Here is a 15,076-nt window from a genome sequence, read left to right as displayed (position 1 = left end):
GTTTCGCTATTCCACAGAGGTTCACGCGCGTTCGTAGCCACCGCCCTTTTCCCGGACTTCGCGGACCCGAAAGGTTTCGGGTTAACCAAGCTTATTGATGGCCTTCAATGCCAAATCACCGCTATGGCCCGGCAGCCAAACGATGCGGATCGTGCCGACCTCAGATAAATCGTCTGATTTTTCATTCCCCCCCCTTACAACGCTATTGGCAGGCACCCAAATGATGCGGATCGTGCCAACCTCAGATAAGGCATTAATCTCCTTCTTAAACTCTAAGACTGTTCACGGACGGTAAGATCACGAACAGTTATTGCCCTGATGGCTAGTTAACGTTTGGTAAAGATGTTCACACTCGATGTCCTCGCTTTAGCACCACCCCACCTCACGCATTCCGTAATCGCCCGGATCTCCGCCTGTAGGATCGTATTATGGTCAGGCAGTCTAAAACAGATCTCAGTCGCTGGGTTCTCACTCTGTCCTCTAGCTTTGATCTATTCGTGTAGCGTGAACTTCCAGATAACAATGCCAGAGTCTGTCAATCTAAGGCAGTGCCGTGGTCAGTAGTGTCTCACATTCGACCTCAAGTTTCGCCTTAGGTATCCGTTCGGAAACCTCCCTTATTCCTTCCAGGTGTCTTATCGTCGCCTCGATTATACCGCGTTCTATTATCCTATCGTTACACTTTTACTCCATCGCAGTCCACCAAACTACTGAGGCGGAAGTAAGTATTGGTCTAATCACGCTCTTTTCGAGCCAGTGGACTTTTCTCGGATTCAGATTCTTCGGATTCTTTCGAGCGTCGGCCTTTTACATAGTGTCCAACACCTGTAAGCCTTCTCGGTACCCTCCTGATTGTGACACTTTCAATTAAGTTTCCTGTCCAAGATCACTCCTAAATACTTGACCTGTTACCTCAATTTATCCGCTTATTCCATAGCATATGGTTAATCCAGTCTCTAAGGACCCGGTCCACCCGGTACTAGTCTACGGATTGGATCAATGTGCCGGTCCGCCCATGTGTACGTCTTGGTATCGAAGGATTTTTGGGCACAACTTAGTACAGAGCAGGCTCTACCGACCTTCCCTTGACATAGGCATGCTGGTCGTATTTGAGCAGTTCACTGTATGTCCTCCTCGTTATTATTGTATCAACTATACATTCCATCGTTTTGAGTAGATAGGACGTAAGGCTTACAGGTTTGTAGACCTTTGGTGTCGCAATACTTGCCTTGCCGGACTTGGGTATAAATACCACCATTGCCTCCTGCCAGGCATTCGCAGTATGCGCAACTCCTAGGCACGCTGTTATTTATACTCGTTATAAAATTAGCAAATTGTTAAAATTGTTAAATTGAAAGGTTAGATAAAATATTAAACTTTTTTTAAAATATTTATAACATTTTTGAGCATTTTTAACTCTTTGCCATTTGAAAACAGCAAAAATTGTTTGCTGTTTTAGCAAAAAATTACGGCTGACCCATTTTCTGCTATTCCAGCAAACATTTTTGATGTTTTACTAACAAATTTCTCAAAGTGAGAACAGAATGATCCCATTATCGGGTAAATTTTAATATTTGGCTTTTTAGAAGCTTGCTGTGAAGGCTTATATTCGTTGGACGACTATTTGAAAAAGAAAATTCCAGGGGAAACTTCCACATCGTCCACTGCCTTGTTAGTTTACGCCCCGATGTAATCTTTTAAAATGACCACACACGTTCTTCTCTTTTTGTCTTTGTTAATCAGTTTAAGTTTCCTGTTACTTTTTGTTGTGTTACCCAGTGTTGTTAAAGATCATCATACAAAGACTAAGGACTCAAGTTTACAAATTCATTAATACAAATAAAATCATATTAAGGTTTACATTTTCAAATTTAAATATTATTTAAGTTTTCATAAAATGAATGCATTATTTCTCAAATGGTTTTTTTTTGCCAATTTTTTACTCAAAATTTATTAAAAAAGAAAAGAATTTTACTCACTTATGGCATTATCAGCTGAAATGAAAAAAATAAATAAAAAAAGTTATTAAAGTGATAAAGAGTCCAAATAAACCTTAATACTTAAATATGCTTTAAAAATTATATTCCTCCTTAAATAAATGTAGTAATATTAAATCAATTCATGTGCAAAAAAAAGAGCTCATAAATTTCCGCGACCAAATAACCAATAAAACGATGCCATTTAAATAGAGACAACGTCCCCGCTTTTACGATATACCCTTAGTTCAATGTCTTTTGCGGCATTCCATTCAATAAAAAAGAAACCACAACACCTGAATCACAGTAGCGGATACGGCAAGGAGTAGGAGAAGGTAGAAAAATCTATAAATTTTGCCAGACTTTATTACAAACGACTTCTTGATACACAATTTGTGTGTCTGTTGACATGTTAAAAGTCCATAAAAATATCCCATGAATGTTTTTCCTTTTCGGTTTTGGTCTGTCGTTTAAAAATGAGGTGTGAAATGAGAAATTTTAGCGATGTAAATGTGAAGAGTTGTTAAAGAATTTAAAAAAATTTATAAGAATAGAAAATGCTTAAGGTTTTTTTTTTATTTTTTCTGCTAAATCTTAAACTTAAATTATTTATATAACGTGGTAACCTAAAGAAGTAAAAAGGCATTAAAATTCGGCCGGGCCGAACTTTGAATACCCACCTCCTAGGGTATATATGTTAACCACCTTACCCCATAATGCGGAGAAAAATATATCATTTATGAACCCATTGAAGCTATATTTAAATATGGTCATATTTGGACCAAACTCGTTCAAGTTGTTAAAAACAGAATATTGGTCAATATTCCAGCCATATCGATATATAGACCGATCTTAACCATATGGGATACGGATGTCGAAAAGCTTAACATAGGTCACTATGCCAAATTTCAGCGAAATCGGATAATAAGTGCACCTTTAATGGGCCCAAGTCCTTAAGACCCAAGACCTTAGACCGGTGGGGCCATATTAAATGCGGATGTCGTAGGTTCTAACAGAGCTCACTATATCACATTTCAGTGAAATCGGATAATAAACGCTACTTTAAAGAGTCCAACGACTAAAATCGGGAGATCGGCATATATATAGCAACTATATCCTAATACAGACCGTTCAGAACCAAATAGGGAACGAATGTCAGAGATCATAACAAAGGTCCTTGTGTAAAATTTCAGCGAAATCGATTAATAAATGCGCATTTTATGGGCCCAAGACCATAAATCGGGAGATCAGTCTATATATGGCAGCTATATCCAAACATAGACCGTTCTGAACTATATAGGACGCGAATGCCGAAAAGTCCAACGTAGGTCACTATGCCAAATTTCAGTGAAATCGGATAATAAGCGCGCCTTTAGTGGACCAAAGATCTTAAAACGGGAGTTCGCCTTATATGACACCTATAACCAAATATAAACCGATGGGGGCCACACTGAACACGGATGTTGAAGGGTCTAACACAACCTACTTAAAAATCGCGTAATAAATGGTCCTTTTCTGGATCCAAGACCTTAAATCGACAGAATGCAAATTTGCAAATTTTGCCCCTGAACAAAAGGAACAGGGGTAAACTTCTCACCTGTCAATGGGTGCAGTCCGATTCAAGTTTAAGCTCAATGATAAGTGGCCTCCTTTTTATAGCCGAGTCCGAAGGGCGTGCCGCAGTGCGACACCTCTTTGGAGAGAAGTTTTATATGGCATATAACCTCACAAATGTTGCCATCATTAGGAGGGGAAAGCTACCGCTGAAATTTTTTTCTGATGGTCTCGCACCCTGGCGTTCAGCGTCATAGGCGGACATGAAAACCTCTGCGCTACGGTGGCCTCCGACAATTATGACCGCTATATCCAAATATAGACCGATCTGAACCATATAAAGAACGGATGTCGGAAAGCCTAACATAGATCCTTGTACCAAATTGCTATGGACAGAAATCGGGTAATAAATGCGCCCCAGAGGCGCAAGAGGCCCAAGACCCTAAATCGGTAGATCAGTCTATATGGCAGCTACATCCAAATAAAGCCCGATGTTGACCATACTCAGTGCGAATGTCGAGGAGCTTAACGCAAAACATTGTGGCAAATTTCAGGGAAATCGGATAATAAATGGGCCTAAAACCTTAAATCGGAAGATCGGTCTATATAAAGGCTATGCCAAGATATAGTCCAATATAACCCATCTTCGAACTTAACCTTACTATGGACAGAAGAAGAATCTGTGCAAAGTTTCAGATAATTATCTTCATTTTTTAAGCCTGTGGCGTGATTTCAATGGACAGATAGAGAGAGACGGAGAGACGGACATGGCTATATCGTCTTAGATTTTAACGACGATCAAGAATATATATTCCATATAGGGTCTGAAATGTATATTTCGATGTGTTGCAAACGGAATGAAAAAAGGAATATATATCGGCGGATCCTTCGGTGATGTGTATAATAAAATGGTACGGGCCTCTGAGCTGGTAGCGTGTGAAATGGAAAGGTTATGTGAGGTTAGGTTCAAGTGGCAGTCTGCCATCAGACTCACTTAGACGTTTTCAATCATTGTGATACCACAGAAACAGATGAAACTTCTTTCCTTCTAGTTCCTACCGTTGAATCATCTAGATCACTTTAAAAAGCTCAATAACTAGCGAATGTTGACATCCGCTAAATCAGTCAGGTTCTCAAAGAAATGAGAACCTAAAGTGGAACTCCTTCTAACTGCGAGTGCGGGACACACACACAGAAGGTGTTCTATAGTTTCTTCTTCTTCGATGTCCTCACAGCTTCTACAAAAGACGTTGCTGGAAGCCTTCAATCTGTCAGTATGTTTTTCGATTAGACAGTGACCTGTTATGACAGACACAATGACAGCAAAGCGGTAGACCTCTTCAAGTCTAGATTAGGCCACATAATTTTGGAATACTCACGGCCCTCTCTTTGTGACCATCTATCATTCTTTGTCCTTCGGGCTTGGTACTGAAAACTTACATGTTGCCAGAGGCATTCCCACAGATTTCAGTATCCCTGGAATGTGTAGGGTAGTTCCTAGTCCGCAAGCTCGTTCGCATTACAATTCCCTGGGATATCTCTGTGGCCCAGCCCCCAGAACAGGTGAATTTTGAACTGTTCAGCCATCTCGTTGAGAGATCTGCGACAGTCGAGGGCGGTTTTTGTGTTCAGAAATACGTTATCCAAAGATTTAGTGACTGTCTGAGAAGATATTTATGCCAATCGTTGTAATGACATTATATCTTAGCCATTCCACCACTTCCTTAATTGCAAGGATCTCCGCTTGTATACACACTGCAGTGGTCGGTAACTTTGTTGGATTTGAAGTTCAATTTCCTGTCCAGCAAAACACACAGGTATTTTGGGCTTTCTGTAAATGGAACATTCTCTCTTCTCAATGAGATAGGTTCCACTCTAGGCAACTCGTATCTCGTGCTTAAAAGAACTACTTCTACTTCTGTCTTGATTTATACCTAGACCACTTACGGTAACCCATTTTGCTGTTGCACGTAGAGCTTCCTGAAGTATATCTCTTAGAGTGTTGGGAAACTTTCCCCTAATCGCAATTGTCACGACATCAGCAGAGACAATAATATATTGTAAATGGGTATATTCCAAAGTAGAGGAGACAATACGCCTCCTTGAGTTGTTCCTCTACTGACCCATCTTTTTAGATCCACAGATCTCAAACCTGTCGTAATGCATCTTTTAGTAAGTATGTTATTAATAAACTTACGGTAGAGTTGATGCCTGGAAACTCCAACTCCTTCATGATTGACGTCGGTTTTCGATTATTGAAAGCACCTTCAATGTCAAAAAATGCTTTAATTGTATATTCCTTGACAGCCAGAGAACCTTTAATGTAGGCGACTAGGTAGTGAAAGGCTGTTTCAGTGGATTCGCCTTTACTATATATATGCTGTTCCCGACACAGACGAACTCTTGGGTTCTTTACCCTGAGATATGTTTCTATCAATCTCTCAAGAGCCTTCAGCGTAAAGGATGACAAACTATAGGACAAAAAGCCTCAATAGCATAGCAATTCTTATCCATTATCCTTTTTTCTGCCTTTTAAAAGATCCCGGGCAAATAACTTGACAAATGCTATCCATGGAGTTTCGGTCCGACCAAACTTTTCACGCTTTTACTTGTATTGTTATCAGATTCATACCCTACTTTCAATACATTTAATTTAAGTCACATAATTCACATAATTTAATGATCGGTCTATATGCCCGATTGAGGGATATGTCGATAATATGGTGGCACTCAAGGTTTTTGCAACCCTGTAGCCTGTATAGCGTCAGCCGCTAGCAAAAGTGCTGCGATAAGTTTCCTTTACGGTTCACAAAAAGCAAATGCAACCGGTTACAATTTACCCTATGACAAATAAAAGCAGTGAACTGCAAAAACTGCATAAATATCAATGTCTAAGTGAAGTCATACCCCCGCACTTATCCCATGAAAATCAAATATTTTCCAAATGCACAATGAAATATGAGAAAAAAAAAAAAACGAAGGAAAAAAAAACACAAAAGAAAATACCGGCGAACACACCTTTAAAGCATTCGATTACAAAAACAACATTTATTTACAACACACCCCACCCAGCAAAGAAAACGAACGACCAAATCAAATGGAATGAACCCAAGAGCCACTTCAACAAAGACATTCCCAATATTAAGGAGTAGAAAAAAAAACAAGCGAACAACCAAAAGCCAAGGAACAGGCAAAGCGGAAGCCAAGGCAAACGGCTCATGTTATTTAAGTTTCCTGTCATTTCGAACGCCAGCATCCTTAACGGATATAAGAGAGGCATACCACCAAGCCGCAACCGCATGCCAAGCCAGGACAGCCAGTCAGCCTGCTGCTGCTGCAGCCTGGCCCTGAGAGTGTGTCGTTTGCTTGCAAACACCCATAAATTCTTAAAATTGTGTTCGAGATATGCAAAATATTTCAATGCATAGTGTGGGTGTAGGAGGAGGAGAAGGAGAAGGAGGAAGACAGCAAAAAACCCACAAACGCAAAGATAAAAATAAGTTCAACTTTAAACAAATTACGGAAAAAACTCCTAAACCCACAGCAAATACTCGTACTTCATACCATAAACCCACACTCACTGTGCCACTTTCAGATAAAACTTCAAGTCACTAAAACTGCAATTATTAACCCTCAAGTGACCGGCAACCCAAGAAACTTTGCCGTTTGTAGTATATAAACACACTTTGGGGGAAAGTGTACTTGACCAAAAGTTAATACCCAACAACATATGTATTGGTCAACGGGAGACTTCCGCTGCTTACCATTTTGTCATGCACCAAAAACCCCAAAAAGAAACAACAAATCAAGAAATAAAGTTTTGGCCAAAGTTGTTATGGAGAGAGAAAAAGAAAGAGAGAGAGAGAGAGAGAGATGGAGAAAACGCAGCAATACACAAAGTTGGGAAAAAGCCCAAAAAAGTTACAACGGAAGTTTGAACTCTGTCTAGGGTCTTGCATGGGAAAGTTGAGTCCACTGCCCCTTCGTCTACAATCCATCCCAAGTTATATGCATATGTTGGCAGCCAGTATCCAGTTACTTACTCGTATTTAAACTACTCACTCATCACTTGTCTGGCTAACAGTTTATGGTGCAAGTTTTATGGACTGTTGCGTTCACTTCTTGCCATTTCTTGTTTTTGTGCCAAAACCGAAGTCTAAGTCACTGAAGTGTGTTATCTCAAAGCAAAAGGAGGTGTTAGTATTTTTTTGCAATACGAGTATAAATGCGGCTGCCAGAATTATGGATTTACCTAAAGACAAATAAGGGTAAAGAAGTGGAAAAGCAGGGACTCAACACCTCGAAATTTTGTATTAACCAAACTTCGTTCAAATTCAACGAAAAAATGCACCAATTCTTTCACGTAACCAACATGGAGGGGATGTCCCCTATATATGCAGTGCATTGCGTTGGCAATAAAGAAAGATAAGGGTTGGAGGGGGAAAGAGAGAGTAGAGTTTATTGATATTCGTCTTAAATTTCCGAATGTCAATGTCGGTGGAAAAGACATTAGCCGGAAGTCCATTCCACATACGAATGGTTCGGGCGAAAAATGAATTTTCTCGGTAATGCATGATTTGGTCGACTGGCCAATCAATTAGAAACGGGTGTGAGTTCCTGATAAGTTTTGTATTCCTTGTGAACATCCTAATGTCGAGAATAAGAAGACGAATATCCCTGGAACACACGCCATGAAAGAAACGAGAGAGCAGTACAACGCTACCCACTTTCCGACGATGTTCAAGAGAAGCAATAGAGTTGGACACCCTACTGTCCCCAATCAACACCATCGATCTCCGTTGAACTCGGTCAAGTAGCTCCAAGGATGATTTTCGACCTCCTGCCCATATATGAGAGTTATAATAGTCCATCATCGCCCGGATGAAGGTAGTATAGATATTAAGATCAGAACAGATGAAATACTTCCAGCACCGCTTAAGAAAGCTTGAATGCTTATTTCGACATCTCAAAAACGTGTCTTGACCAACAGACATCACATTGAATCATCATGTCTAGAATATCAAAAGCATCTGACTGCTCAATATCTATACGATCGATAGATTTCGACGATTGTAGTGGATAAGGGAATAGCTAGTGAGACAAGAAACAGTAGTGCGTGTTCTTTGCGTTAAATTCTACTCTGTTCATTCTACCCCACTGGGAAATGGACAACAAATCCTGGGAGAGCGTCCCATCTATAAGTGCCTGCTGTCCACAAATTCTTGAGGACTGAACCTATTACTGACTTTAATTGGCTATGGCAGAATATTTGTTCCACCAGCCGAACGTAGAATAGGGTTCCAAGCGCCTCGATCTTCTGCGCTCATTCTAAAATCTCTGACACCAAGTTTCGAGGTGTCTCCCACAACTTGATCTTTCCATCGGGCTTTTGGTCTTCCCGGTTTGCGTGTACCACCGTGTTTGCCTTCAAAAGACTTCTTTGCTGGAGCTTCTTCATCCATTCTGACAACATGACCTAGCCAACGGAGCCGTTGTATTTTGATGCGTGTGATTATGCTATCGTCGTCATGCAGCTCATACAGCTCGTGGTTCATACGTCGCCTATATTCTCCGTTAACGCAAACTGGTCCATATATTTTACAAAGAATCTTTCTCTCAAATACTCCAAGCACTGCCTCATCTGCTTTCACAAGTACCCATGCTTCAGAACCATATAACAGCACGGGTGGTATTAGTATCAGGGCTGGATCTATGGTCGAATGAATATGAATGACACAGACTACTGTCATCGGGAAATGAGTAGGCTGGATTCGAAGTCTGACCCAGTAGATCGTCAATGAAAATGAAAAGAAGAGAAGGGGAAATGACAGATCCTTGTGGCACATATGCAGCCAATATATACTCATCGGATGAGAACCCATCTACAACAACTCGTATAGTGCGATCTCTCAGAAAGCTCCATATAAATCGAACAAAGTTATTACCGATTCAAAAGGTTACCTGACCACTGCAGTGTGTATCAAGCGGAGATCCTTGCAATTAAGGAAGTGATGGAATGGCTAAGATATAATGTCATTATGACGATCGGCATAAATGTCTTCTCAGACAGCCAGCCAGCCATTAAATCCCTGGAGAACGTATTCCTAAACACAAAAACCGCCCTCTACTGTCGCAGATCTCTCAATGCGATGGCTGAACAGTTCAAAATTCACCTGGGTGCGGGGCCACAGAGATATCCCAGAGAATTGTAAAGCGGACGAGATTACGAGACTAGGAATTACCCTTCACATTTCAGGGACACTGGAATCTGTGGTTATGCCTATAGCAACATGTAAGATAAGTTTTCAGGACAAGGCTCGAAGGGCAACGAATGATAGATAGTCACAAGGAGGAGGCTGTGAGCAAACTAAGTGGCCTAATCTAGACATGAAGAGGTCTACTGCTTTGCTGTCATTGGCTAGAACAGACGTCTCGGTCATTATGGCCGTCATGACAGGTCTGCCTAATCGAAAAACATGCTAACAGACTGAAGGTTGCCAGCAACGACATTTGTAGAATCTGTGAGGACAACGAAGAAGAAGAGACTATAGAACACCTTCTGTGTGTGTGAACCGTACTAGCAGTCAGAAGGAGTTCCACTTTAGATTCTCATTTATTTGAGAACCTGTCCGATTTAACGGATGTGAATATTCAAGTTGTTGGGCGTTTTAAAGCGATCTGGATGGTTCAACGATAGGAACTAAAAGGCATCTTCCTTCTTCTGTTCCTGTGGTATCACAATGGACGAAAACGTCTAAGTGAGTTTGATGGCAGACTGCCACTTAAACCTAACCTAACCTATTACCTACTCCAAAAGCGACAAGCTTTGATAAAAGTGCACCGTACCAGACCCTATCAAATGCTTTGAATGCCAGACCCTATCAAATGCCTTGGAGATATCCAGACCTTACGACCTTACACTCACCAAATGTCGACAGAAATGTCATTCGGTCTCCCGTTGAGCGATTGGGCCATTAAGAAGGCTATTGGAGTCTAAGAATCTCACAAGATGATGGTTAACCATATTTTCCGTAACCTTGGAGAGCGCCGAGCATATCGCATTTGGCCAGTAATTCGCAGGGTTAAATTAATTAATTTATGAAAACAATCAGTTTTTTCTTAGAATCGGTCCATATGGCAGATATACTCAGATAAAATCCAACCTATTCCATATTTTGCACGAATATCTGGAAGTCTAACACAACCCACTGTGCCATATTTCAGTGATATCGGTATAAATAAGCATTTTATGGAGCCAAGATGGCAGTAAATGGAGATAAGACTCCCAAAAAGCTTTGCACAACCGAGCAGATAAGAAAATGGAGAAAGTTGAGAACCACAACTTTGAGACAGTCGGTAACTTTATCTACCTCGGCACCGCAGTAACCGAAACGAATGACACCAGTTTTGAGATTAAGCGAAGAATAATACTGGCAAACAGATGTTACTTTGGACTAAGTAAGCAGTTTAGAAACAAGGCCACCTCTCGACAGACGAAGATTACACTATACAAGACACTGGTACTACCCGTGCTGTTATATGGTTCTGAAGCATGGGTACTTGTGAAAGCAGATGAGGCAGTGCTTAGAGTATTTGAGAGAAAGATTCTTCGTAAAATATATGGACCAGTTTGGAGACGTATGAACCACGAGCTGTATGAGCTGTATGACGACGATAGCATAGTCACACGCATCAAAATACAACGGCTGCGTTGGCTAGGTCATGTTGTCAGAATGGATGAAGAAGCTCCAGCAAAGAAGTCTTTTGAAGGCAAACACGGTGGTACACGTAAACCGGAAAGACCAAAAGCCCGATGGAAAGATCAAGTTGTGGGAGACACCTCGAAACTTGATGTCAGAGATTTGAGAATGAGCGCAGAAGATCGAGGCGCTTAGAACACTATTCTACCTTCGGCTAGTGGAACAAATATTCTGTCATAGCCAATTAAAGTAAATTAAGTAAAATGTAACAAAGAGAGATCGGTTTAAATGGCAGTAATTACCAAGTATGGTCCGATTTGGGCTAACTTCGGCAGTGAGTCAAAGGATCAAAAATAATCCACTTTTTCAATTTCAAGCGCAATTGCATAAAAATTAGCTTTATATGGGTACAAGACATTACTTCGGCAGACGTGTTTTATGGCAGCTATTTTCCGCGGCTGTAGTTGCAGCTACTCCGTATATGAAGCTTTCCTCTAACAGCAAGCTGTGGACGCATCCGGTAGCTCCCAACTGAGCTTTTCGTGAAATATAGTCTGAATTGGTCTTAAACCTGATATAGCTCCCATATAAACCGATAGCCCGATTTTACTTTGACCCCCTATAGGGCGCAATTTTTATCCGATTTGCACAATGAAATGTACAATGGTCTCCAACATCAAAACCTAGTATGGTCCAGATCGGTCTATAACGTAATAAATCCTCAATAGTATAGCAATTCTGATAAAGAGATAGCGGGCAAAGATCTTAACAAATGCAATCCATGGTGGAGGGTTTATAAGATTCGACCCGGCTTTTACTTGTTTCGGAATGCATCGAAAACTCTTGTACAGCAGCTTGCTGTTCTTCACACAAGTTGCGGCAGTTTTACTTGTTTACGTATCTATTTAGCCAGCAATGAGCCTCATCGCTGCACACTATTTTTCACTAAATCAGTGGATTTCCATAGTGTATAAATTTTGATAATAAGTTCCAATGATTTACAGTCGTTGCTCGTTTTTGGGTTTCTCCATCTTGAAATAGCAGAGTATACTGAACATTTTTCAATTTCACAAATGACGTTTGGCCACAATTATCAACTAGTGCTGCCATCCCGAGCTTAACCCTCAATCGGACAACACTGATGGATTTGTGAGAAGATTGCCCCTGTTCCTAAATGGAATGTCCATGGGCAAGTTTGCTTTTTTTTCGCTGCCACCACGATACACACAAACATAGCACTCCAAGACATCACCAATATAAACTAATTCATCCATTTTTGATTACTTGGTGGTTGTAACAAACTCAAGGTTCCATATTTACATTTGTTTGTAATATAAAGGACAAAACTATATAAAATATAGATCTTCCAGATATCATTCAGTGTTTTTTTTTTTCTAGAAAAAACCACAATTTCTTTAGAGAAATTTCTGTGTTTACTTATTTAATACTGGATCCGAAAGTTTTTGTTTAATCTCTTACTACTTCAATATCCTACAACTATCGACCTTTAGTTAAACATCTTAATCACCTTGAGTTTACATGGTCTTGCAACATAAGGCTAAAGTGTTTAATCATCACATTATTGGTCCATCATTTTGACATTGGTCAAAGACAAATAAAACTCTACACATGCACACAAAATCCCTAGAATGTAGTAGTCACAAACTGTATTCGTCATGACATGGAAGATAACTTTCGAAATGATAAGCACTTATTTCCGATCCCCAAGGAATGGTCGGCAATATCACCACACTATTCTCTAGCCACTGGAGAAACTTGCAATTTAATTTCAGGGCATTAAAATAAACAAACCCCCTTTGTTGTGGGGGAAAGCAAACCAGCAAACAGCTCAATGACATTCTGGCTGTAATGCCAGCTCTTGCTTCGTAATCAATACCCAGTGGGTACTTTTTTTCCTGGTTTTCTTTGTTTTCCTTATTTTACTCCTCCATTTGGTAAAGTTGAGCGCAATGCAAAAATATTTTTGGTTGTAATTTTTTTTTTTTTAATTTGAGAAAAAATACCTCGCAACTCCCTCGAGTTGAATGTAATTTTTCGACATTGTTTGAGTGACAGGTAGGTGTGGACACTTCTATCATTCATTCCGTTTGGACATTGTACAAACACCCACCTATGCGGCACACTGGCATTTGTGGACGCCTCTCTCTCTCCCACACTATTGCAATTGTAGAGCGACTCGCTGCCTTGAATTCGTCTCACAATGGTACAATGGTGACCAGGCAGGGTTGTCGCTTGTGCGTTTTAGAATTCTAAAAAATCAGGATATTTTTGTTTGAAAAATTTATGAAAGTACTAAAAAAACAAAACCAGCAAAAATTAGTTGAGTTCAACCGGAAAAAGTTTTATGCACACTTCTCCAAGGATTGCGTTCGATTTAATTTGCGATCGAAGGTTTTAAAAAATTGAAAGGTCGACTTCAATGGGATCAGTGGTTGAGCATTTGGAGCGTTTGGACATGCTAGCCCTACTCGATCGAAAACTGGCCTGCTGTCGACACACAACAAACAGAAGGACGGATGGCAAATAAACAGATCGACGGATGGACAGACAGGTGACACGGGATGGATGGATGACAAGACGGACGATCGGATAAACCAGACCAGAGGGACTGATGAAAAGAAGAACAGATATACAGACGCCAAATCGAATTAAACCTCCAAGACGCCTTACTCTACAGGGCCTTGGGTCAATATTTCGGCGCTACTATAATTATGTTCTGCTAATATGGAACCTTAGTCGCCATGGAAAATACGATTAAGATAAACCATGGACCCATAGTTTATGATTTTTATAACCTTCACCACACCATGCAGGTATACTAACATCGTCATTTCGTTTCTAACTCATTAAAATAATGATCTGAAACCCATCAAAGTATATACAGTGGCACAGATAAGTCTACATACATTTTCGTAAATTGTAGCTTCGTAAACTGCCAGTTACATTAGGCGGATATGATATGACCTAATAAATTTTAACTAATAATAATACTATTGACAATTGTGAAAAATTTTAACAACACTCGATATTTAGCAGAAAAACTTTTTCGTTCAAAAGTTTCTATTTGTAAAACGGTTTGTTTGATTGGGGTATGTAGACTAAGTCGTGCCCCGATAGCGTTAATGATGCCATCAAGATGAAAAAGTTTCTCTCAAAAAACAATGCCCAAACTGAAACGTTACTATTGGGTTGCCCAAAAAGTAATTGCGGATTTTTTAAAAGAAAGTAAATGCATTTTTAATAAAACTTAGAATGAACTTTAATCAAATAAACTTTTTTTACACTTTTTTTCTAAAGCAAGCTAAAAGTAACAGCTGATAACTGACAGAAGAGAGAATGCAATTACAGAGTCACAAGTTGTGAAAAAATTGGTCAACGCCGACTATATGAAAAATCCGCAATTACTTTTTGGGCAACCCAATAGAAGATATGGAAGTGAGAGCAGAGACAACGGAGGACATGTTGAGGCTTGTGATAAAAACGCATTTTCCCCAGCATACGACGTTACTCACGGAGACACCAGTATCATGGAATAATGAGTTTGATCGAAGGCTTATCATAACGGAATTTATGGTCAAGGAAGCCTTGAGGATCCGGAATATTTCCGGTGTTATTACAGAAGGAGGCGAACTATTATGGTCAAGTAAGCCTTGAGGAGCCGGAATATTTCCGGCGTTACTACAGAAGGAGGCGGACTATTTTGCGCCCCAACTGGCTTGTATTTTCACAACGCGCCTAAGACTTGCATATACTCCGAAAACCAGGCAAGAGGCAGGGTGGAATTTATACCCAAGCCCGGCAAGGCAAGTTGTACAACACCAAAGG

General features: G+C 40.2%; 1 protein-coding gene across 4 annotated transcripts in view; it reads right to left on the bottom strand.

The window, feature by feature from the left end:
- The window catches only part of LOC106086489 (homeotic protein proboscipedia), a 228,078-nt gene that overhangs the window by 111,388 nt on the left and 101,614 nt on the right, over nucleotides 1–15,076 (bottom strand). For all 4 annotated transcript variants that reach the window (XM_013251181.2, XM_013251182.2, XM_013251179.2 and 1 more), the window contains one exon: nucleotides 1,980–1,994. In XM_013251181.2, the coding sequence (XP_013106635.2) occupies nucleotides 1,980–1,994 (15 nt within the window). The remainder of the gene's footprint in view (nucleotides 1–1,979; nucleotides 1,995–15,076) is intronic.

This window comes from Stomoxys calcitrans, chromosome 2 (assembly GCF_963082655.1).
Source record: "Stomoxys calcitrans chromosome 2, idStoCalc2.1, whole genome shotgun sequence".
Taxonomy (NCBI): Eukaryota; Metazoa; Arthropoda; class Insecta; order Diptera; family Muscidae; genus Stomoxys; species Stomoxys calcitrans.
The sequence above is the reverse complement of the archived record's forward strand: the minus strand, read 5'-3'. Positions and strand labels throughout refer to the sequence as shown.